This window comes from Mycteria americana, chromosome 6, assembly GCF_035582795.1.
Source record: "Mycteria americana isolate JAX WOST 10 ecotype Jacksonville Zoo and Gardens chromosome 6, USCA_MyAme_1.0, whole genome shotgun sequence".
NCBI lineage: Eukaryota > Metazoa > Chordata > Aves > Ciconiiformes > Ciconiidae > Mycteria > Mycteria americana.
Window position 1 is genome coordinate 40,885,550 of NC_134370.1, and position 26,672 is coordinate 40,912,221.

At 38.6% G+C, this 26,672-nt stretch overlaps 1 protein-coding gene across 4 annotated transcripts in view; it reads left to right on the plus strand.

Annotated features, from left to right (window-relative positions):
• PCDH15 (protocadherin related 15) overlaps positions 1 to 26,672 on the plus strand; it is a 388,852-nt gene that overhangs the window by 122,969 nt on the left and 239,211 nt on the right. For all 4 annotated transcript variants that reach the window (XM_075504147.1, XM_075504150.1, XM_075504148.1 and 1 more), the window contains exon 7: positions 1,521 to 1,691. In XM_075504147.1, the coding sequence (XP_075360262.1) occupies positions 1,521 to 1,691 (171 nt within the window). The remainder of the gene's footprint in view (positions 1 to 1,520; positions 1,692 to 26,672) is intronic.

Here is a 26,672-nt window from a genome sequence, read left to right on the forward strand (position 1 = left end):
TGGGGGAATGTAAAAAAGATTAGTTGATGATGAAGGCTGCTCCTTGTAGCTGGTATTGTTTTTCATTGTTGACTGTGAAGAAAGCTGCATGCAGAAATTCTCATATTTAGTAACCGTAAATGTAAAGCTGTTCCAAGAACTGAGTGGACTGCAAAGTAGGAAAAAAAAATGTATCCAATCTGATTTAGAGCAATGACCTGTTCCTCTTACACAGATGATAATATTAAACAGCATAAATACTTTTTAAAAAAAATTGTTTTTTTCTTTTCTGTTAATGTTATCCTAGGATAGGAGGGCAAGACTTAGCTAATGGCCCATATTCCCTCTGCAAGATTTTATTTTTGTAAAGAAGAGGTATCATAACAGTTGCTCTGTGAAAGTGGAAATATTTTTGACTATTTTAAAAAAATATTGGGTAGTCATGCTGTTTCTTCACTGTGATAACAAAAGAAGGAGGAAAAGGTGAACTGTTGCTAGTTGTGTACATTGTTCAGTGTATAAAAATAATCTGGGTGGTTCCCACAATTCAGTAAAGTGTAGTTTTATTCTATACCACCTGGAAAGAAAAAAGGAGACAATAAAGAAGTTGCAATATTCAATGGTGTCTTGGGTACCCAAAGATTAAAAAAAAAAAAAAAAAGGGGGGGGGGGGGGGGGGGGCAAAGCCAAACCATGATGCATTGAAAAGAACCTGTCATGCAGCATGGAGACTTTTTTGGGATGCAACATGTAGCTGCTTTATTGTGGACAGAAGTGGTTTTCAACCTTTAAAACATGAGCAGTATAACTCATTCACTAGGCAAATCAGCTTTCCACATGGAGTACAGTTTGGAGATCTTAGATCAATCTCATTGCTGTCCTCTGGCTGGTTTTTGATGGGGGGGGGGGGGGGGGGCGGGGCGGGGCTTGGGGGGTTGGTGGTGGTTTATTTGGTTGGTTGGTTTGGTTGGGTTTTTTTGTGGGGGAAGGGAGGTACTAAATCTTTCTTAACTTGTGGTGTGCAGAGGTGGATTGAACATTACAGTTCAGGGCCTCTCCAATGCCAATTAGAAAAGAAGTTGTTACTGCTTGTGCTTTCCACTTCTGTAAGTGAAAGTCCTTTTACTTATAGATAGGATTTGGTAGAGCTACACAATGCAGCATAAGAGTGTATTTCAGATTTTAAGTAAGGCACGAGGGACTTCTTATTTTATACAAATATGCTGCATTTTCATAGATTTAACAAGACATGTATCTTCATTTCACACATTTTCTGAGAATTAATTTCTCAAAACTGTATGATTTCTGAGTGATAGACGTCTCACAGTATTTCTTAATTCATGAGGTAAACTTTTACTACTTAATTGTATTTCTGAGCCTTTAAGGCTGTAGCTCTGAGCCTGAAGCTTCTATAATTAGCTATTTCCTAGAACCTGGATAATTATGGTGCTTATATGTTTTGCCCTTAGCTTTAACTTTAAACTTTTTTGTACATTCTGAATTTGGAAAGTCTCACCAAATATAACTCGTTTGCTTCACAGGACCGAGCCCAAAATCTTAATGAGCGAAGGACCAGTACAACCACCCTGACAGTAGACGTGCTCGATGGGGATGATTTGGGACCAATGTTTCTTCCTTGTGTCTTGGTGAATAATACTCGTGACTGTAGACCTCTCACCTACCAAGCGAGCTTGCCAGAACTGACTGATCCTGTAAGTCTTCTTGATTTTTTTTTTTTTTTTGAGAGTTTGATATGTTTATTTTGCAAGCAACTGTCATCGTCTTCTGTGGGCATAATTGAGAGCTGTAACTTGAAGGGTCATGTATGCTTTATGCCACGTTTTATGTGCTAAACAAAAGAAAACCAAGGTAAGATATATGTAGGTGAAATTGTAGTTTTGATACAATGGCAAACTGCTCATTTACTACAAGGGCTGAGTCTCGCTGAAATTCTGTAAGTTGTGGAATTGCTTTTCCTGATCTGTCCATGTTTTGCTCTCAAAATATCCTGAAGAAGTACTTTTGAGAAGGGGCTTGACATGTTATTCCATTCAGGATTGTTATGGACCTTAGGAGAAAGGTTGGGTGGGTTTTTTTTTTTTTTGTTTGTTTGTTTTGGTTTTTTTTTTTTTTTTTTTTTTTTAAAGGAAGCATTAGTTGCTAGTCCCTGAAAAGATTATTTATTGCTATTATCTGGTTTCAATCAACAGGCACTAAAGAGCAATGTGTGTTTATCCCATGTAGATGCTTGTACTAAGTATGTCAGTTAATACATAAGTTAGGATAAGGGTAAAGGCCAGTGTAAGACTCGTTTCACACTGGAATGTGCACAATGAATCCCAAAAGGAAGAGGTGAGAGCTTTATCATTTCTTGATGCAAGATGGTGCCAATGCCCCTTCCTTACAGGAGAACTGCTGCTTGGTATAATGGAGATGTGCATTTCTGTGGTGGGTGAAACAGGAATAGGAATGTCTTAATTGATATTGATATATGACCTTTGATTCATGTATTTAAGAATATAAAAAGGAAGAACCAATAGAATCACTAGGTATTACCCCACCCAACTGATGATGACATTAAGATAATGTTAAGTATCGACATTAAGATCATGACCTCCCTTGTTCATTGCGGGACACACTGTCAGTCCTGCTTCCCCCAACCAGAAGACAGGGGAGGTTGAGATGTGTGGCAGTTCCTGCTATTCTCTGCCTTATTCATCTTGCTGTCCTGTGTCTGGTGGTCTTTTGCCATTCCACACATTATGATTTCCTGCTTTGTCTGGCCTCAGGGTCCCACTGCATATATGCTTGACCAGGGATGCCAAGCACTGCCACTACCCTGCCTGGTTGATTCAGATGATGCTGTTAGTAAGTTTCAAAATCTCTCACAGTTGTTTTATCCATTTAAGAACAGCTGAAATTGAGTCTAATATATAGCAGTTGATCAATTGCTTCTGCACAGGTTAATGGTACAGGCTCTGGTTTAATAACAGGTACAATCTCAAGGAGGTGACATAAGCCTTATTGTAATCAAGATGTGTGATTAGTGTGCCTTCCAGATAAGGAAGGTTTAGAACAAGTTTCAGGGAGTTGGTATAAGTCAGTCTGGACCCGTTGGCAAACTTCTGGAGGAAGATTGGGTCTTACAGAGCACGTGCACCTCCAACGGAGGTGGTGTTTCTCTCTACCGGAGAAGCTCTTCCTAACAACTGCAGACTGATTTGTAAGGTGTAGCAAGACTGGAGCCTTGAGATATTCAGCTTTTGACAGCAGCAAATCAGTTGGGAAAGGGAAGGAGAGAGACGTTCCAGATTTAACCTTATTATATTGATTTACGCATCTCTCTTTCACTTGTACACCTTGGTATTTGATAAGCCTTTGTAACAGTGTTGTCTGTTTTGGACTTTGTGTTTTGGATTTTTTTTTTTTTTTAATTTTACATTAATTTGGCTTGGGCTCAATGTCATTTTAAGTTAACTGGGCAACCACAAGTTATTCCCTAGCTGAGCATGTGGCCTCATCAGGGTTACTGGGGTACCCAAACTGTGCAGGATGGCAGAGTATTGACCCCATTTTATCTGCATAGATCTGATAGAGTTCCCAGTACGGAGGCAGGTAAGGCAGAAATTATGAATACTTGGTGTTTGGTCATTATCTTGTTTTTTATCTGGTTCTATTAAGGTATAATGCAAGTCATATAATTTTCCTGATACAGCTCTCACAGATGGAAGGAATCCAGCTCTGTCTTTGTTCCTGCCCTTGGTCAGGTACATACACCGCACTGGAAGACAAAGCGGTGTCTGCCAAGGAGGGTATCTAGGCTAGGAAAAATCTGACTAGTGATTAGGTGCTGAGGTATGCAAAATGTGTTCATTCAACTTCACAAGCTACAGTCTGCTCAGGCGTCAGCTTTTTTGTTTACTTTTTGGCTTTTTTGCATCAAACTGCACCTTGAGAAACCTGATCTATGAAATGGGAAACTGGTTCTGTTGATAAACTACCAGCTATTTGCTGCTTATCTATTTGTAGCACTGCAGCTGTTTTGATAAATGTAAGTGGAAGAAGGATGTTTGAACTCAAAGTTCTACCTTGGTACCTCAAATATTTACTTGACTTCTAATCTATAATTCATTTAGAAGATATGGATGGTACCTAAAAAGGTTCAGCTAGTAAACATATGTATTACATTTGTCCTGCAAACAGCAGTATAATAAAATGCAGAGAAGCCTGAGCTACCTGGACTAGCTAGGAGCTGACAGTGGACTCGTGCAATGCTCTGATCTGGCAAAGCAGCCTGGGCAGAGGACCCCGTTCAGAGGTAGGTTGGAGATTTCTGCATGATGTGAAACCATTGCGTTGCACCACGTAGACAGGACCTATCTGAGTCCGTAATGCTGTAACACTATAACTACGGTGTCAGATTATATAGAAGCTGGTAGTGACCAATATACTCCTCACAACAATTTATCTGAAGTTTCTTGCACCAGTTGTTTTTTTAAAAGATTGATCTTTACTACACTGTAGGTGTTGAATCTTCCAGTGGGTGTAGCAAATAAAACAGCATGCTGTTTGCTGAAGTTTTTTTAATTGTAGCCATACATAGGCTAAAGGACTATTTTTTGTCCAACGTTGTCATTTTTTTTATTTGCTTTTTAATTTTTCAATGAACATGAGAAGGAATATTAATGAATCTAGAACAAAAAGCGTTGAAGTATGAATTATTCAGAAGCAGTAGCTTGAAAAACAAGTCCTGCTTTACAGGGCAAGATGCCTACTCAGCAGACCCCTAAAGTAAAGAATTTAATGTAACTGGTAAGAATAATATTTTTGTTCAGTCTTGCACAATTACTTATCTTTAGTTGTCCTTTGTCCGTGAATTTATTGAGGTAAAAATTGTATTTCCTTTCCAAGCTTCTTTCTCGTAGATGCTCTAAAGCAGTGGGATACATTGACAATGAAGAATCCATACACCATGTGCTTTGTTTATGGTCTTTGGCTAACAGAGATGAGAGAGGCCAGCAAAATTAATGGATCTCTTTGTTACCAGAGAAGCAATTTATTTTCCTGAAGAACAATATCAAGGTTTACACTATGCCTTCTGAAAGTTGGTCTGACTCATGGCAGTATTAATAATATTACTAAATCTGCTCCAGGCTGGTCACAGTGCTGTATAATTACTGTTTATACACTTGTAAAAACCTGTTTTGCATTTCTGCTGTTTGTACAGACGGTGTAAATTTCCCCAAAGCTGCAGATCTTCCAAGCAGAGCCAAAGGTTATCTGATGGTCCTGGTGATGCTCTGGGTGTGCATATAGAATGAAATGTGATAGTACCTTCTCAGTCAGCTGGGTGCTGCCTGTAACCGACTGGGCTTTGCCACAAGGTGCAGTGTTCTGCATTGGTGGTTGCCTGGTTTTGTGAGTGTCACTTTTGCAGAGCCACTAATGAGCTACTGTAATTAATTGCTATGATGGCCTTATTACATCTAGGATCACTAAGGTCATATAAACATTAGTGTCTCTGATATTAAATGCTTGTGAGATGCTTTTGCAACTTCGTAGAGGAGGCGGAAACTCATAGTTCGGAGTAAAGAAACTTTGGATGTTTTTGTAGCACATTAACTATTCTGAATGCTTAATCCTGTGGTAGGTGAGTGGTAAGTGAGGGCTAAACTGCCTCACCACTGCTGAAGCCCAGACACAGAGCTCAGTTAACAGCCTGTAATCCACACCTTAGGTTATGTATTGCTTCCCTGGGCAGTAATTTGCTTGTGAAGTGCTACCTGTTGAGTCTGATTCAGTGCCCATGACAGTGATGGAGTAAGCTGCTTTACAAGTTCCCAGACCAGGAGAGAAAAGAAATAAATCTGAGTTTTAAGTTCTCTAATAATCATTGCAAAAACTATTATCTTACAGAAAAGACACCAAAGCCCATGACACCATTCGGAGACATTGTTTGAAGTTCCATCTTGTAATACATGTGCAAATTCTTTGACTTCATTTCCTTTAGGGGAATGCAAAGTACAGCTTCAGTGTTGTCTTACAATGAGATAGCATATACCTTTCAAAATTCGAGTCCTACAAGCCAAATATATTTCCTTATAACTAAAAGAAAAGAGGTATCTGTGCTAGATGAAAGGATGCATGTATGAACTTCCTGTGTCTGCTAAATGGTCCATATACTTCTGTGTATTTTTCCCTAACTGTAACTGTCCTACTTTCTCTCTAGGAATGAGTTTATTGTTGTTAGCTATATTTCTGTTTCTGAGAAAACCTGTGTTGTTAGGTTTTGGTTGGTTTTTTTTTGTTTGTTTTTTTTTGTTTTTTTTCTTTTTTTCTTTTTTTTTTTTTTTTTTTTACATAGTTGTATACTTGCCGTAGTGTTTCTGTGTCTGATCAAATCTGGTAAGTATTTTATTTTTTTCATTGTCTCAGGAAGACTTCAGTAAGTTAGCATTTATTGTATGTAGCAACAGTATGTGCCAAGTCATCAAATAGAGTTTAAAAAATGTAACCTCATGAACATCTCATAACCTTGGAAAGATAATTTCTCCTCCTTCTTTCCCCTTTAATCTATTCCTGTCATGCTTACTTTTGAAGGTTTTGTCCATTTCTATACTCAATTTTTTCCATCATCATGCAAAGAAGGAAAGCCAATTAGCAGTAAAATATAGATTAGGTTTATTTAATCAGTTACTGGACTACTTCTGCAACAGACTGATTCACTGTCAGTTTCCGTAGGGTAATTATCAGTCCACAAGAACACTAATATACTCCATGACACCTACATGGCTTTGTTTGTCCTAATTCAAGATTCAACACTTTAAACACCTAGCTGCATTATGAGACATTGCTTATTAATGCATCACTGATGTATCTTTCTACATAGAAAGTATTTATTTTTGTACTAATTATCCTCAGTATCCTTAGGAGTTGTGTCAGCAGGGACCTTACAAAGTCTGTGGGCTCAGCTGCCCTGTTGAGCAGAGCCTCAAGGAGATGGGTCTGAGCAGAGGACTGCTAGATGAAAGGCTAAAATAAAAATAAATAAATAAAAATTCTCCAAAGAACAATGTGGTTGAGGGGGATAAATAAAAGACATTGAAGAGCAGGAAGTGCCCTTAGAAGCCCTCAGGCTTTTGTTAGCAAGAAGGACCTCTTTAGTTAGATTAGTTTGCATTCAGGGGAAGAAAACTGAACTTTTAAGAGGTGGTAATCCTGCTGGATAAAAGCCTTGCCTGATCAGTCAGGGAGGAAGTCCTCCCTGAAGAGCACTGCGTGTATCCTGTAACACATAGTTTTGAAACTGTGGAAACTGCAGACTTTTGATGGTAAGGTGAAATGAACAGTTTGCTCTGCTGTCACAGAAATCAAGAGTTACAATATTTTTTTAATTGCAAAGTTAGGTCATTATATATTCTATATTTAAAACTGAGCAGTCTTTTCTGATTGCTTCAACCAGCTTCTTACCCCCACCCCCAAGGAGAAAGGTTTTGAATACTTCATACAAGGGACAAAAAAGTACATTGACTTTCATATGTGCAAGGCATAATACAAAGCATAATAAACCATAATAATAATAATAATTGTGGCTATACAGTAAATTCATCAAATCCTCAATGTATCTTGACAAAAGTACATCTTACTTGGAATCCAGAGTCACTGGAAGAGTTCCCAGTTAGCAGTGAAAAATGTATTTTGCATCAGACTGATAGTTACGTCAAGAATGACAGGTGCTTTTTAAAAATTGCATTTTATCTTTTCATTTCTTGCTGAAACTCTAGGGGCAATCATAACAGTTTTTCTCCAAGCCATTTCCCATTCCCTTGCAGCATTCTAGCCTAGGGTGACATCCTGTAGCGGTTGCAGTAAAATAACTTTCATACCACCTTCCCTGGTGTATTGCTGTTTGGCAGTTATTTGTGTTTATTGTTTGGGGAATTGGGAACTGACCCTTTATGGTACCTTCTGGGCACCATCACCTATTGCAGCGGGCAGACGGTGGGATGTGGAGGAAATAAGTGATTCTCTGGGTGTGAGAAATGGAAATGCTGTAGGAGGGAACTGAGGTTACGGCACTACAGGAAAGCCTGGTTTCATTGAGGTGGAGAAGAAAAAAGGAGTTTGGTGGAGGACTGAAGTCATTTGATCCAGTGGGTGGGGCTGGTGTTGGGAACACAGGATGCTTCTGTAAGTAACCAGGTTTAATCAGCTCTGTACAAATCAGTTCTATGCTTATTATTGATAGCTAATTAACATTGCAGAGGATGTGCTGTTTTTTCAGTACCTCTGGGCTTGAGGATGACAACCACTTAACAATTCTTTCTAAAGTAATTTCATTGCACTTCCTTGCTATCTGACTGTACAAATCCCAATTCCTTCCAAACAGAAAACCTCCTGGAAATTTTCTGAGAGACATGTTAATATAAAACTTGCAAAACAAGTACTATCTGACACTTCTAGAAACAGCATCTCCCCATCTTAGTTACAATGGCAGGTATTAGTCAAAGAATAAAGTTCATCAAAATGTTCTGGGGTTTTTTTAGTGATGCTTTTTATTTTATTTAGTTATTTCTAATTTTTGCTGTGGGAGATACCTACCCACAGAAGACGTTCTGTCCAGGTATCTGCCGTGCAAACTAAAACCAAATAACTTTCCCTGAGCTTTGAGAGAGACTTGCTAGTTCAGCCTGAGCTGCCATACAGGTGCTAAGTAAGATTTTTGTGGCACTGAAACAGACAGTCTTCATAATTTGGCAAATTAAAAATTTAGACTGAGTTGAAGTGAATACGCGTGGTTAAATCAACTTTAATAAAACCTTTCAACGTGTAAGGAAGCTGCCTCTCTTACCTGTGTGAAGTGTAAAATCTCATAGAGAAGCAGGAATGCTTACCCCTGATGAAAGTGGTTTCTTTCTTGCCTTTTCATGTAAGCATGACTGCTTAAAGTCAGATGTGCATGGGGGTGAATGCTGACAGTCAAACTGCATAAAAGTAAAAAATCAGGTTAGATGGCCAGTTTTTCTTCCCAAATCATTTTTTTCTTGATTAGATATGGTACATTTAAAACTGCAAATGTTCATGGCTAATTTAGGAAGTTGTTAGTTTCTGAAGCAGTTTATCTCAATACATCTTTTTTTTCTTTGCTCTTTTACTAAGATTTGGAATCTTTCATTGAAACATGGTAAAAGAGGTTTGCCAGCTTTTGGCTTACTCTGCCTGTATAGTCTTACGAGCTGTACTGGTGATTTAGTTGCATCAAGCATCAGGAAATTATTTGAGATATAATTTCTTTCTAGTTACTCTTTTCTCAGCAAAATAGATGCTATCCAATTTTTGGGAATGATGCTAAGTGCTCTTGTAGGGGATGGTATTTACACTTTGTCCTGGGATTAGACCATGATTGAGCACAATGATGTCCGCTGGCGTAACTGGATGTTTGAAGTGTGGCTTGGGTTTGTGGGTTCCCAAAATAGAGCTATAATCAGTAGGAGAACTGCATGTTTCTCTTTATACAAATATTTTTGGTAAGGAAAGAAGTGACTTTGCATTTTGAATAGGCAGTGTCCAGCTCTGCAGTGGTACCTGGCATTGAGACTTAACGCTGAAATTGGAGGTATGCCGAGGTGCTCTAGGAAAGTAGGTTGGCTGTTTATAGAGGCATCTTGCTGCCTAGCCCAGTAGATATGCTCTGTCTCTCTCTTGTGTGGAAGTTTGTTGTTGTTTTTTCCCTCCATCTGTTTCTTTATCCCTTCCTATGTTAGAAACTGATCTTAGCTTTGAATTCAGATGTGCATTTCTCAGTAATCAATACATGGGAACGCAGCAAATTCCTTATTAACTGTGCTGTGTTCATCTTTGACTTCAACTACATTCATGTTTCCTGAGGATCCCTTTTACATTTACCAATAACAAATGCGTGCGTTCTTTGTATCTTGTGGTTTCAGGGCTTGATAGGAAAGAGGAATAAGCATAAGCATGCTTTGGTTTAAAATAAATGTTTAGTTGAGAAGATAAACTTCTAATACCTGTTATTTCAGAGTTTCCATACAGTCTGTACAACAAATGATTAAAGGTAAAAGCTTTATATTTTGTTTAACATTTCTGCAGCCATTCTCTAATGAATGTAGTAGCTCCAGAGCATAGAAAATCATGTCTCTTGTACATTATAGTCTAGGCTGTTAACTTTCTGGTTTTACTGTATGCATGTGTTGTCCAGCTTTCTGTATGAACTCATTCTCATATTTAATGCCATAATCATTTTGCCTTTTCTTCACAAATGCTACTGTATCTGAGTAAATATTAGACAAAATAGCACTGGTAAATCATTATTTGCTCTAAAAGGTTTATGTACTTTCTTACCTGTATACTATATCTTAGAATATTTATTTAGAAAAGCCTGGCAATTGGTGTTAATTAGATGAAAATCTTTGGTGAAAGATAGCATGTGCTGTCAACTGTTGGGCTGAATGAGTTCCTGTGTATTTACTAGTCAAAAATTATTTGGCAGACAGGGCAATGGTGTCACTTCAGCCATACTACAAGAACAAACCAGAGAAATGCTTTAAAAATCGGGGCTGTATCTGTATCTATATGTTTGTTGCTTGTTTGTGGCTTGTTGCTTGTTCAGTAAATTAGAAAAGAATTTCTGTCGTGTCTGAGGCTTTGAACAGTCCCTTTGCCACTGGCTGAAAGATGAGCAAATTGACCCATTTTTCAGGTATTAATTTTTCATTAGCAATTTAGCTAAAACCTGAAACTCAGATTAGGAAAGGGAAAATGAAGATTGCTTTCCATGACATGTATGCAGTTGTTGGTGTATTTTTTATTGAAAAAGGCAAATTGTTATGGCCAAGTTATTTGCAGTGTAGTTGAGCAGCAGATAGCAATTTTTCTAATTAAATTTAAGCATAGATGCATGATGAACTGCTGGGCAATCTTGAATTGCTTTGGAAGTCGGAAAGCAATTCAAAAGCAATGATAAAATCCTCTCTTGGGTGCAGTTTCCCCTTTAAAGTTTATGGATAAACTTATCATTTGCATTTTTTTCCACTCTTTTCACTCTAATTGCAGCCATACAGAGGTCACCAAATTGATATTAAGATCAAGGTAATGGACAATGTTAAACAAGCAGTAATGTTCACAGTAGATTTACTAGCATAGGCTTTTTTATAACTCGATATCGGTGATTTTGAATTAACTCTATGGAAATGACTCTTTCAGCAAAGTCAAAAGGGACAGCTTTGATAAGCTATTGATTATCTGCTAGTGCATAATAAGGAGTCATAAAAGGTGTTCTAAGTCTTCCGTTATGATTTTTCCCTTCCTTTTCTGTTTTTGTGATTGATTGTCTGTCTCCTATATGCAATTTCTTGATAAGTAGGGCCTTTTCTTTAAAGGAAATGTCACTGAAAAGTAGTGAAGCATGAAAAGCTTAAAATTACAAAGATGTGATATTACAGGTAATTAATTTTTATGTATTTGGGAGTATACCAAGATGGCATGGCTAATTAAAAAGAACTGTGAGTAAAATTGTCAGTAACTTTAATGTGTGAATACACAAACCTGAGAATTGCTTTGTATAATCTCTATTAGCAGGCAGGCAAGCACTTCACTTGCTTGATATATTGATGAGGCAGGGCAGTCACTGTTCAGTATCTAAGATTAACTTGCAATTTTAAATATAGATGTATTTCAGATAGAGGGGAAGTTAAGTTGGCTGCTTTTCACTTCAAGAACAAACAAAACCATGCCTGTAACTTATAAAATGTGATGAATCTTTAAAGCAACCAGATGTTTCAGTTATTGAAAACACTGTTTCTGGTTGAGAAAATTACAGCAAGGCTGCAGAATAAGTGAATATAGTCTGAAAGATACTTTCCTGCTGGTGATTTTAATCAAGTTGTGTTTCAGAAATAGAGTTGATGTCTATGGGTAGGAGTAAAGTGATATGTCACAGTTCGCTCTGAGTATAGGAAACTTGCTTTAAATGTGGGGTTACTATGGTGGAGATCTTGCCTCATATGTTTGGTACATACCAGAAAAGGGGGGAGAATAGCAAATTTCATTGAAACGTAGACCAGGAAGACACATGGACTCTTTTTATCGTGTGAAAAGAGAATTGGTTGAGCATGATTTACATGCTTTAGGTTTTCACTACTAATAATCTTTCTTAAAATGCACAATTGGAGGTTTTAAGGGAAAAAAAAAGTTCAAGCTTGACTGAAAACTGAGAAGTTCTGGGCAATATAAAGTAAAAAATGAAATAGGAAAAGAAAAATATCATTGCAGATCATCTTTGAAGCTGTGTTTGGGGTGAGAGAAACACATTTTGTTTATTGCTAGGACTGGGTTATCAAGTGAGCCATGATACACAGTGGCTATGGGGCTCCCTTGCAGGCACGGGAGGAGCAGGAGCTCTGTAGTTCACCAGAGACCCAGTCTGGGATGGATATTTGGCTGATGGTGAAAACAGGCACATTTTCTAGGTATTTATCAAGTGGTAAAGTGAAATTTTAGAGAGTTAATCTCAAATCTGATTCCTTTAATTATCCAGAGTAAGGGGGGAATAAACTGGTAAAAATGACTGATTTTTATCATATACATAATTTTCTTCTTTTTTCCAAATATGGAAATGTTCCATTAATTGCCTGATATTTATCATCATGGTCAGTAACTTACTGGGAACACTGGGAAAATATTCGATTCTTATAGCTTTGTCAGAAGCTAAGAAGAAAAAGAGTCCTGATTTTGCTTGGAAGAAGTAACTGTGGAGCTGTAATTAGAAGTCATTTCCTTTCAGAAATGAAGATGATCTACTTTGATTGATTCAAAGTTTGGTCTGGCACATCAGCCACATAAGCCAAATACATAAAATGTTTGAGAGAGATCACCAGGGTTCCTGGGTGGGTTTGATGTGTGCAGTAGTACAGGTTCACTAGCGTAAACCACCTTCTTGTTGTGTGGCAGAACCAATGCCAAAAATCTATTCAATTAATGAAGTACAAAAACTGCCAAACACCCTAGTCTTAGTTCAAAAGATCTTGCTGTTTCATCTTATTGTATTCTTTGTTCATTCTCCAGTTTTCATTTTGAAGTTTGTTAGAAAGAAGAAAAAAACCCCCAACTGCCTCATAATAAAGAAGACTTTAGCATAATGCATGAGATCACACAGCTTACAAAAATAATTATGTGAGGACAGTAGAAAAGTGTGATTCCTCACATTTGTGAGATATCCCACAACCTGGGGTTTGAAACTGTCTTGCTTTCTGTGATGCCATTAAGGGATTTCAGATATGAAGTGATTGAGCCTTTCTCTCCTCAAAAACTTGAGCTTCAGGAGAGGAAAGAGTGCCTGAGAAAATACCATCCCTGTCTTGTTCTGAGCTCTGGTCTGTGTCTTGAATATACAGTCAACTATTTGTGTGATTTAATTGCTGCTTTGGATATTTGCCATGACAAAAAAGCCACTTTCACAATATGCACGTCTGTTTTCTATTTCATAAAACCATGTTTGTTATGGCGTGAAGTGGCACTATTGTCAGAGGAAGCATATGTATTAATTTATTTGATCCCTAAATGTCATTTAGAAACATTTAAAGGTTTTCAGTGTTGACATTTAGAGAAAATACTTTTGCATTGATGCTTTATCACTGAACTTCAGAAAAATTCTCATTTCTGTCTTAACACTGATCCTTGTAGAGATAATTACCATTTCAATAGCTAGGCTATCCTGTTAAACTATAAACTAGCTGTTTGTTAAGGGTCAGGAAGAAAGATTCCTCTTTTCAAGTTGTTGTCACAATGCAGAGGGTGCAGGTTATATTAGTTCTTCAGTTATTCAAATAGTGATTCATCAGTTAAGGTTTTGCAGATATCTGCAAGTACGCTCGCAGGTAATGGGAGATAAAGCAGCAGAGGAGCTTCCTTTCTGGGGCGGAAGTGTTAACCCTTGGAGGCTGCAGGAGGCGCTCTGAGTGCTGCTTCCCTTTTGATCACCACAAAGTCTTGTGGCCTGCTCAGAAACGGGCTTTTGCTGTCACCTTCTCATCAGCAATTGCGTGGCATTCCACAGCCAAGAGCATGTGATTTGACGCAGACTTCCTTGCCAGGCTTGGCATTCACAGTACAGCTTTTGCTAGCAACGTAGTTATGGCAGCTCAGAGCTCACCTTGGGCTGCTCTACCTGTTTTTTTGGTTGTCCCTGGTCTTTTAAGGCTAACTTGGGAGTCTTCTTGGTCCACTGCAGTCTGTGGTACAGATGTGCCCTTGTTCTGCTTGTTGTTGTTGTCGTCTTCCCAAGGCAGCGTTTGCCCTTGAGGGGCCAGCAGCCTTCCCAGCTGTGTTGTCCATGTTGGGATCACGCCGGGGAGGGAGCAGCCAAAGAACCCTTGCTATCCCAGCCCAGCAGATCAGTTTCTCCCAGTGCCCTGACCCCCCGTCTAAAACGTGAAGAAGCCAGAGAGAATGTGTTGTGCCATGCCAAAGAGTGTTTCCCTGCCTCCAGCTGTGGGCTGCACGATGCAGTGTAGGGTAGGGAGTGAACAGCCCATCATCACCATTACCAGTACAATTATGTTTGCCTCTTCTCTGTGCTATTGATAATGCTTCTGTAGAAAACCGTGCTTAAATCCTAGCAGTTTTTCCTCTAGAGCATGAGGAAATGCATGGTGAGCTGGAACGCCCTCTTTGGAAACAGGAAAATGTGGTTAGTCTGCATTTGGCTCTGCATCAATACCTCTGGCTGTACAGCAACGCTCAAGTATAAAGCAGCTAATATGGTTAGATAGGTAGGAGTTTGCTTTGTAAATAATTCCTGCTTTTTGTTCTGGAAGAGTATTGGGCTTTGAGAAAAGAAGGATTTAAATGCAAGAGTAAAATTTCACTATAAAAGATGTGAGGATGAACTTACGGATGAAGTGAGCCTTGCAGATTGTGTGTTTACATCCACACACGTGATATATCTGCATAACTGCACAAATTTATTGAAAATTAAACTATCGGAATACACCTAGGAAAATTAATTTGTCCTTTAACCTTCAATCTAAGTGGCATTAATGCCACTGTTAATGTTACCATTAAAGTAGTGTAATAAAGTGGTTATAATAATGGTGAGATAGAATTTGTAGCTGGCTCTGGGCACAAAATCTCTACCTAAAATTATCTCTTGACAGGGTGACAAACTTTAATGAGAAAAACGACAGTGATGGATACAGTTTGAATAAGTCACGTGTTAGGTAGTTAGAGCTGACATTCCCATGCTTGAACTAGAAAAGTGTCCATTTACTTGCAAGTACCACCAAAAAAAAAAAATTCAGTAAAGAAAATGTAAATGTTTGTTCATAAAGTTGAGAGTGCTGGTCCATAGTGATGTTTTGCTAACCCCCAATGTTGAACTCCTGTATCAGCCTGACTGATGGGAACACTGCTTGACTGCAGATTCAATACTTCCGAAATTTCCTCTCCTTTGAGACTTCTGACTTTGCTTGTTCCTCCAGGTGAGAAAATGGCTCTACCAAAGCAAAGTTCTCTAAAGGAAAATACTGAATGTGTAAATAAAAAACCAAACCAACAACATTATCTTAATAAAATGTATGTTTAAAATGAATCAGTCAAGAGACAAAGGATCTGGGTGAAACACTGACCTATTCATTTCTATGTTTACCTTTTTTGACTTTTAAATGAATTAGTGTTTTGTTATGAGGGTTTTTTTTTTTCTAGTTTCATACAAATTAATGTAAGAAAGATCCCACCAGTGATACTGATTATACTTCCCCAAAGGGTTCTCCCATGTTGCAATTAGAAGCGCTGTCTTAAAAATTGATAGTAGAGATTTTTTTTTTTTTTGGTCCTGTGAACCTGTCTGATTTTTGAGCCAAGTAAACTTTTAGCCCCTACAGTGCCTGTAGCAAGGAGCCACCATAGCATGACTGTATTTGGGTGAAGGTCCTTGTTGTTCTGTGCATTTTGAGCCTGCCACCTGGTAATTTGTTTAGACGATCCTGAGCTGCTGGTTTGCAAGAAGCAGTGAGCAGTTGATGCATGCTCTCTGTAACACACACTTTTATAGACCTTTCACATATTTATTCTTTGTCATTTTTTTCAGGCTGAAAGGTACTTGCTAAGCCAGAGCCTGTACGTATACAGGCTATGCCCTGCTTTTGATCATACCTTTGATCATAACTTTCATGCCTTTTCTAGTATATTATATTGTGGCTAATTTTTCAAAGGCATAAGGAAGCCATCAGCCTCTTCTTCTTAACAGTATCAAGTAAGATTAAATGTTTGCAAACTCAGCTGAAATTAGCAACTGTTGACATAGTTGACAACTGTGTTCCTTTTTACCATCTGAGAGAAATATGCACTTCAAAGAAAATAATTTTTTTTGGTAATGAAGTTACTCTTAGAAAAAAATATCTTTAAGTTAGTACAGTGAAGTGTTAAAATGATCTTTAAATAATTTCTATTTTTTGTGAATCTGTGTCAAGCAGAAGTAGGTGTGTTTGTCTTGGGTTTTACACCTTGTTCTTCTGCAGCTGTTCTCTTATCTCATTCTGAATCCTGAACAGAAATCATAATAGTAAACCTACCATCAAGAATTTGAAAGATAATCAAGGAAATAGGCTTCATAGTTTGTATGGAAAAAAGTGACATGTCAAAAAGGAAATGTTTCTTGTTCTTTAATCACAGTCATCAGATTGGAACAAGTAGAACCTCCAAATTGAATTCTTGCTTTTGCCTGAATTGCACAGGAGATTATACCTGTGTGCCAAGGCAGGAGGCCCACTGCATAATGCATTTCATTTGGTCTCCAGCACAGATTCTCTGTTGGAGACATTTCTTATAAAGCATGTCAGATACAGAAAAAGCAATTTAGTAAACACTGTAATCAGATCCTGATGAAATTCAATTCTTTGTTGGGCCTGCCGTTCCTGGAAGACATCATTGATAAAAATAGTCTCTATTTTTCTGTTTGCTCTGATTCATTATGCTATCTTGCTGCTCTTTCAAAATATTCCCCCCCCCCTCAAAGGTGGCTTGTTTTTACAAATAAATGAAAGGAATTGTGTTTTTTGACAGCTTACTCTGTTAACAACATGATCTGTCAGGATATTTGAATTTTACAGTTTTGATTTTAGTAAAATGCACATTGGACACAACAGAAAACTAAGAATGCAGCAACCATGGATTATATTGAACAACCAAATAAGGTACTAAAAACTATTTGACAATTATGGTGCTGAATTTAGAAAGCAAGTCCTTTTTTAATAATCAGTCTCGCAACCTAGTTTTTCCCATCAGTTAGCAAAACACTTTTTGTACCCCCAGAGAAGACATGAGAGGTTAGTTCAGACATGTCAACTGCATAAATTATCTGCTGTTGCTTTTTATCAGTGGCTTTTAGAAATGAAAGTAAACTTCTTAATAAATAAACAAATAGAAAAGTTAGATTTATTTTAAACTTGCAGATCAACCCCCCATTATAATTACTTTCTGCTTAATACATATGTTTGAACTGAACAATTTTTAACAATGATTTCATAATACCGATTTTACTATCTACTCTTAATAGTTAGATTCTGCTGGATGGACTGTTGTAACACAGTTCCGGTTTTACTTACTGGTATTGATAAAAGTGCCCTTTCACCCAAGTGCTACACAGCAAAGCTAGTCTCCAGGAATGCTGCTCAGTGCTGCTCATATTTCATTTTCATATCAAGTGTGGACATTTCACACAGTCTGATTGAACTCTGAAACATCATCTGGTGGTAAGAAGTATTAATTTAACAGAGCATGGACCTTCAGATGTATGTACAGTGTTGCAAACAAGTAAGAAGTGTCGATTAGGTGAACTGGCTGCAAATCTCTAGGTTGAGCAACATAGATTTTGAGGGGGTTGGTTTCCTGATGTGGGTTTGCCCTTTCTTGGGGAGCAGTTTCCGAGGCACAGAAGTGTTGCTATATAAACCTGTTTAGCTCCTGTGACAATTTGATCAGAACAGCTTTCTGCAGAGGATTTACTCTCCATTCTCTTTCAGCTTCACAGTGTGTTTTAAAGCTGTGCTTGGGGTTTTCTTCCTCTCTCTTTGTATTGGCTTTCCGTTGAGATCTTAGCCCAAAAGTTTGGTGTTCTGTATTGTGTCAAAAAGGAGGGTCAGAAAATCCCATTCACCTTGTGTTCCTGTACATCTTTGTATCGCATTAGCCCTCCAAGACTAGCATAGGAAATTCTGCAAACTCCTCATGGGAGGCACTGCTTCTCCCTGTGTTTGCTCACTGATCAAAGGGAGTGTCTGTAGGCACTTGTAGCTATCAATGTGAAGGCAAGAAGAGAGGGAGGATAGTGAGATCCTGCAAATAGGAAATTTGACATGACAAACTCAGTCTGACTAATGGCAAGGTTTTGGTAGTATCTTCAGCTGAATATAGTTTTCTAGGGTGTTTCTTGCTTTTTGGATTTACTTCACTTGTGGTTGGATAACTGTTGAAATATTTTCTGCATTTTACTGACATGCAAGTACTTTATGATGGATTTGTGTTCATTAGCGTTTCGTCACAGCCCTTGTTGTACTGGCAAAGCATCTGAAGCAGCAGCAAGAAATGATGTTGGAATCGTTTTGCAATTCTTCCTGCTGTTTTAGTACTGTGTGTTGGCAATAGTGTATGTATTTCTGCGCAGCATGGATATAAATTAGCTAATTTCCGATTTACGGTTTGTATTCTAATCTCACATGTTTCTCGAGAAAGCACAAGGAGAACCAGTGTGACCGTAATGATTCATCAATTCATCAAAAACTTTCTTGGTTTAATATTGTAGGGCTCCCTTTGAAAGGGTAATGTATGTTGCTTTACTAATATTTTCTAGCTGGCAAAAAGCTTCTCACCCTTGTTTGTATAGAGATGAGAGTTCTGCTGTCTTGATTGGTTGTTGTGGTTTAACCCAGCAGGCAGCTAAGCCCCACACAGCTGCTTGCTTGCTCTCCCCAGGTGGGATGGGGGAGAGAATTGGAAGGGTAAAAGTGAGAAAACTCGTGGATTGAGGTAAAGACAGTTTAATAGGTAAAGCAAAAGCCCCTCACACAAGCAAAGCAAAACAAGGAATTCATTCACTGCTTCCCATGGGCAGGCAGGTTTTCAGCCATCTCCAGGAAAGCAGGGCTCCATCATGTGTAACGGTTACTTGGGAAGACAAATGCCATCACTCCAAACGTCCCCCCTTCCTCCTTCTTCCCCCAGCTTTATATGCTGAGCATGAGGTCATATGGTGTGGAATATCCCTGTGGCCAGTTGGGGTCAGCTGTCCCAGCTGTGTCCCCTCCCATCTTCTTGTGCACCCCCAGCCTGCTCGCTGGTGGGGTGGTGTGAGAGATGGAAAAGGCCTTGACTCTGTGTAAGCACTGCTCAGAAATACCTGAAACATGTTATCAACACTGTTTCCAGCACAAATCAGAAACATAGCCCCATACTAGCTACTGTGAAGAAAATTAACTCTATCCCAGCCAAAACCAGCATATTGGTAAATTCAGTGAATTCATTAATCCAGTTTGCCAAACTCTTTATATATTTTAACCTGACAACAGAGAGGCAGGGAACTGTGGTCTTATTTCCTTGAAAATCATTGAGCCACTTAATTGGTGCAGAATTCAGTTCCTTGTGTCCTTGGCTAGAAATTTGGATGATTGTACAGATTCAGACCCACAGCTTGCGGAAAGAGGGGAATTCTTGAGCATACAAATCCCTGGCCTTGATTTTTATAGTTACACTGCACTTGGTGCTACTAGTCAATAAAAATACTGGTGTTCCTTGGGGGTGTCAGTGCGTGCCACTTGACATGAAGGCAGCACAAGGCCTTGTGGAGTGATTGATTGTCTGGAAGCGGCAGCAGGGAAGCAAGAATTGCTGGCAGCTGAGAAAATGGGAGGGCAAGGCAATTGGGTTTGCTTGCAGTTACTGATGGCGGATGCCAGTGTAGATGGGGGTGTGGGGTAGGGAGGCGGGAGATTTTTGCCACTGTGACACTTAGTAAATGTGAATGTTATAATATTCAATTAATTAATATTATAATCTGCTGAATCTGAATAAATTAGAATAAACTAGTATTTAGGAATTAGGTATGCTCTTTTCACAATGGGATAGATGTTCTTATGTTCTCAGAGAAAAATGTCTGGGGAGATGTTTCAGATTTTTCAATATTAGACAACTTATTGAACTCCTTACAGAAAATGTTCAGCGTTAATCATCTTAAAAAATGTCCTGCATACGTCCGGGGAACAGGTCATATATGTGTATACAAGTGCCTTAGAGCTCTTAGGACAATCGATCAGGTAACACAGGGTTTACTATGACTTAGGAAATTATTTTAAAACAATATTCATTTATTTGGTAAGACTATGATTTAGGACAGGTTTTCATAGCCATGTTAGTAATGCATATATTGGGTAAAGGTCAGTTAGCTGTGTGTCTGCCTAAGAAATGCCACCACAAACTGGCAGACTGAATTATTAATGCAAGTGAACATTCCTTTTTTTGGTGGATTGTTGCTCAGGGCAGTGTGATGTATCTTATTTTGGTCAACCTGGAGTAATGCATGTTTTCAGTATGTCCGTCCATCCTCCCGTGTCCGTCCTCCCCCTACCCCCCCCCCCCCCTTTTTCTTTGTTTTTCTTTTTTTTTTTTTTTTTTCTTTTTAGCAGTCTTTGTGTATGTCTTAATAACTTAGTCTTCCAGATGAATTAGTGGGTAGAAAATGTCTCACCGTGTTTGAATACAATAATAAATTCTAAAGATTTAGTTTTTGTCCCTTCTGTTAGTGGATTTCATGCAGGCTAATAGACATAGGAGCATTATTATGGGTGGGAAGCTCGCCTTAGTGAATCTAAACAAAAGTTTGGGAACTCTTCTTTTCATATGGCTTTATCTTTTACAGTAGTTGGTAATGTTTACTTCTGTCTGTGTAGTGGCCCTGACCACTGACTTCCAGGAGCATCTCAGGGCAGGCATGTGGGAGCTGAAGTGGTTGTGAATCATCAAAGCAGCATCACCCCAGTTTGTGAACCTATGGCTGGTTCATAGTCTGTCGTCTTCAACCATGTAAAAGACAGTTCTTATTAATAAATTAACTGCTCAAAACCAGGCAGTGTCCTAGTTCAGTAAGGTTAACTGTGTCTCAGTTTCTCAGAACACAACCATTTTTGTGGTAATAAGCAAAAAAAAAAAAAAAAAAAGGTCTGTGCAGAAAATCACGTTGTTGTTCTAACTCTAAAAATGTGTCATTTCCTCCTTTTTCCTTCTTATCTTCCCTAGGGGAAGAAGTTCTCTATAAATAGATACGGTTGGCAAATTTACCTTTGCATCTTAGGTAGACCATGGAAAAGATAGGAAATCTTTCTTTTTTTAAAGCAGAACTATGCTTGGTATCAGCTGTGCAACAATTATTATGGTCCCCGTCTTAAAAAAAAAAAACCACCTCTAAACTTGTAACTCATAGCAAATACCGATCAGTGCTTTTTTCTTTCCTCATTTAATGCTTAGTACTTGATAGAATCAGTGCCTTGGATGAGCCTATGGCAACTTGAATTCAGCATAACGCTGCATGTGGTACAGCATGGGTAGCTAATTTGAAATCCTAAATGGTTGTTCAGTCTTGCAGTTAGGTTCTGGTATTTCATGACTCTAACATGTAATTATTTAGTAACAAACAGACAATATCGAGAGAACAGTGTTAGATACAGGGAGAACTGAGTTCTTGACATGAGAGGTTTTAAGTCACTTAAAAGCTACTGTTCAATAATGCATGAAGTCACTGTATTCTGGGGAGGTATCTGGGTAAAACTGTAGATATGCAGCATTAAGTTCAGCTCTCACTCCTAAGAGATTGAACCAGTTTTTATTTCATTAACTTCAAGTAGAGCATTTCTGACCTGCATGGCTTTAGAAATCAGGAAGATGAGCTCCAGGTGAACATATAAAGAAAGGAAGGTACTTCCTTCAGGTAAATGAGTTTCCTGAAGTTGGTCTTCTCTTTGCTTTTCTTTATCTTGCTTATTAATAATTATTTAGCAAAAATGACCATCTGTGGGGTTTTTGGCAACATGCTGGTTTTAAACCATTAGCAGTGTTTTCCCAGAGATGCAAGGTCCAAGCTGATATCTTCCAAAGACTTTGTGCAGTGCTGAGAAGCAATGTTTTTACCCTCAAAAAGTGGATGAGAAAAATCTTGGGGGAGGAGGATGGTGAGTGGAGTTATAACTAAGGCAGGAGGAGGAGGCAGATGGCAGTCATTTGAACAATCAATCGAAAGTGTCTGTATAAGAAGAACAAAAACCCTCAGTTTCAGTTTTTAATCAAATAATTGAGTTATTACATTTAACACATGGCATTTTAAATATCTTTCTATTGAAAGTCTGGCAGTCATGGACATCTTAAAATGTTTTAAATAAAATAATGTACATGCAAAATCTTCGGAAAATATGTACCTTCAAAAATAGTCACTTTTGTTTTATTATGCTTGAAAGCACAAAATGCATATTCTGCACCTCAGTTGTAAGCTTCCTTTTAATTGTTCCATACTGTATTTCAGTCACCATGTGATGGTGAAAAAATGCATGTTTTTACGCAAATGCCTAGAGATACTCTTTGGATTATTGAATGCAACAGCAATCCTAAATTTATTAAGCTCCATGTGAATAAATAAATTAAAAAATCAGTTGCTTCTTTTCCTCACTATCCTTAGTAGGAGCTTAAAACACTCTTGCATGAATGCATGCAGAGGTTTATGGCTTCCTTTGCAAGTTTGGGGACTTTGGGACTTTAAAGATCTTTTGCTTTAGATTTTTTTTATTTATTTTTCAGGTAAGAAAAAATAGGGAAGTTTCTGCCAGTCATTATTATTTTTTTATTATCATATTATTATCATGTTGTTATCCTACTTAGACACCTGTATTCTAGCCACGTGTCACCATTTGCAATAGAGATACCAACTGAAAGACCTTCACTGCGTTATGAAGGTGTGTATGCTGAAACAGAAACGCAGGCGGAGAAGGAGGCATCAGAGGCAGGCTCAGATATGGTGGTGGTAGTCAGTTCCTGAATAAAAGCAAAAAGAGTTTTTGTGGTTGAAGTATGTTCAAAGATGTAAGCAGGAGTACTGGTGACTGGAAGCTCAATTTCTCTGCTCTCCAGGGAAACATGACTTTTGCCTTTCTACTGAATAAACAGCATTGTTTAAAACAGACCTGGCTGCATTATCAGTTTCTCTTCTAAACAGAAACAGTTTGTAGCCAAATTTTGGCTAACCACACAGGTCAAAGAGCAAGACATAAAAACAGTGTAGCAAATTAATAGAAGCATTTTCCAGCTACACTAAATGCATTAAGACAAAGCATTTGAATGAATATTTGCTGTTGTGTTTTTTTCTTTTTTCTAGCCCTTTCAATTTTATAAGAGTAACTTCAGATAATTTCCAGTCTTCTTTCCCATGACAGAAACTCGATGATGCTGCTTTTTGAAGCGTGTATCGTTGATGACTGGGGTAGGCGAATGGCACTGTTTTATGACATTTGTGAATAAACATTTTATTATTCACTGATCATTTCATAATGAATTATGAGAGATCTTTCTATTGAAGAGAGCTGAGGGAAAGACTCCCAGTGCTCTGTCCTCACAGCCTGTAAGTGGTCAAGTCTTGTTTGATTTCACTGATGAGGAGGATCATTTTGATTCATTGCCCTCCCAAACATAGCTGAGAAGATTTATCTGTGTATGAGTACTGAGAGTTTTGGTTAGTGGTTTTTCATAAAAGGACTGAATATGTACAAGGAAAATGTGCGAAAACTTGAGGCACTTCACTAAGTATGCAGCCTTCAGTGCTTAAAACTGCAGTCTTTTGCAGGTGACCCTCATCCTCTCTACTCTGAATAATTGAGTATAGTCTGTAATTCTTCTTACTGTGTTCTCCCCCATGTTTCTGAGGTCACGTAGGAATGAGCCAAGCAGCTCCGGTACTAGCACAGATCCCTATGGGTCTCCCCTCTCTCCCTACGGGAATTGAAAGCTTACTCCTGCTCTGTGTCATGTCTCTTAACCTAACTGTTTCTGGATACGCGGGTCTTCGCTTGTTTTCTGACAAGGCCAAATTTCCTTAAGAGTATTTTGTAAGGGAGCTTGTCAAAGTTGGCTGGAAGTCTACATGCACTGTATCAAACAGTTCTGTGGTATACATGCGCCACAGATTCCTGTAGGGAGCCGCAGTAAGTTTGAGAGGCTGGATTTCCCTTTGCAGAAAACCAAACTTTCCCTGGTGTATTTATTTATGTGTTTGCTCAGACTGTTATTATGTTACCTGCTAATTTTTCCTGGTACAAGCCTCAGGCTTCATGGTGGTATTCCCCTGGGTCGCCCTGGGACCTGTTTAATTTTGATATTACGTTTGCTACCTGCTGTTTCTCAGGTACCAAAGCACTTTTAAGCAGGAGATTACATAGCACAGCAAGTTCATATGATTGGCTCTTGCCTACCTTTAGAAACCCATCTGCTCTTGGCCTTGTGTTATTCTTTGTTTGGCTTGTTCAGTCCATAATGCCTCTGAATGCTATGATTTTTTGCGGGACGTGCTAGGCATGCCGCATGGAGAAGGTGCTGGTATGGGGACCCATCAGAGTCCTTTCATGGTGAACACAAAAGAAGGAAAAAAAAAAATTAGGTTTTGTGCTACTATCTTAATCTCTTTGAGCTTTTTTTAATTTTTTTTTTTTTTTTTTTTTGCCTTGATATCATCTCTTGGCCCTGCAGACTCCCTGACAGGCTTCCTGTCACAGTTCTGTTTGAAGAAGGATTTATGTTTTTTAAAATTTATTAATACTTGTGATAACATTTGCAAGTTGGGGTTTGGGTTCTTTTTTTTGGCCTGCCTGATGGTGTATTCTGCTATATTGGAGCACCTGGAAGTCTGTTAATACCGAAACCAATAACTGAGAGAACACTTCCCTAATGGGGAAAAGTAAATAAATTACTGCATATTTTACCCTAGAACTGACAGGATCTCCTTGTTAGTTTGTTTTTTAATCACCTGCGTCTTCCAGGGCTTGTGAACCCTTTTGTGTTCTTCATTTGGAAGTGGCTGGTTTTTGAAGGCCGTCTATTTATCCTGAGTAACCTTCCCTGCATAGCTGTGCTGACTTGCCTTGCCCTTTCTCAAGCCTGTCTCAATAAAAACCCCATGTGCTTTTTCTTTGCCTCCAACTGAGTGTCCTTAAGCAGTCATGGGCCCTGCAGACGTTTTACTCTTTCAGTAATCTGTTTTCCCTTCCTTTTAATGAGCTTCCATCTTTTTATGAAGCTCTCCTTTGAGGCTGAGAATGACAATGCTAGGGGTTTTTTTTGTCTTTTGCAAGGATGTTGGATCTAATACACAATGGTGGCTGTCACACACCCCACTTTGTAACGTTTGCCCGCTCTGCAGAGCTGTGAGGAGGCTCTACCTCCTCTGCTTCAGTCAGCAGCCACCTTCTATCTGTATGTGACCGTGTCCTCTCTCTCAAAGGGCTGAGCAAAGCCTCGTCTTTTCTCTGAACCTCCTGGTGAGGGTGGCAGCGGGTATTGTATTGTTGTGGTCTGCTGGCCTCTAGCAACAACTGCTAACTGTGATAGGCAGAACAGTTTTGGGGGCAGGACTGGGGCCCTGTCACAGCGAGATGGGCTCCGGGGAGCTGCCTTGGGCCCCATGAGCCCCAATGGCTTTGCTGCCAAGCAGCACCATGTCAGCAGGACGTGGGGGATGTTGTGAGCAGCTGTTTGTGCCTTTTACATTTTTAAAGTGCTCAGGAAAGAAAGAAATATCCCTATGTAATAATCATGGTTATTACTGCTATTGATCACAGCATGTTTTGACTACAAGTTTTTAAAATAATTATTTTTCATTAAAAGTACATGTTCACCTTCTGAAATGATCATACGCATGCTTTTACAAATTTATTAATATACTTAATGGCTGCTTCTTTGTGCAGTTATGTTTTCATAGCTCTAATTTAAGTTTAAATGAAAAAGATACTTGTGTTATCTATGGATTATTAAAACAATATGAAAGTACCTTTAGCTTTGCTTCAAGGCGCATCAGCCTATTTAATTCAAAACAGCTTTAAATTATCCCTAAACATTTCAGCGGATTGCGACTGACTTTGTTGCATGGTATCTTCTAGTTTATGAGCAGCCCGTTTCAGGGTGTGTACAGTACTTAGAAAAACAACTTACATGGAATGAAAATTTAATGGATTTCGTGTTTTATTCTTAGTCATCTTATACTTCTTTGTTTTCTTTTACAACTTGCTTCTGTTAAATTGATTGTTTTGGTTCGGAGGAGTCAGTGTAATAGTGGCAGCGTGGGATAAAATATCTATTCTTCAAGTAGAACCTGTTTAATTTCAAATGCAGTTTTTCTAAATGCTGCTCTCAAGCTTCTCCTTGAATTGGAAAGTAAAGCAGCACATGTCCTTGCTATCTGAGTTAAATATCCAACAATTATTATTTTAGTCTAGTTCCGGCAATTGGGTACAGCTGACAGCTCATTATTGACAAGGCACAATCCATCGCTGTTACTCTAGCATAGACTCGGATGTTTCAGCTTGGCCTGCAATGTTGTAATGGTGAGTTTAAAACCTAGCCAGCCTTAGCAAATGAAACTGTTTTAGTTGTGGGTA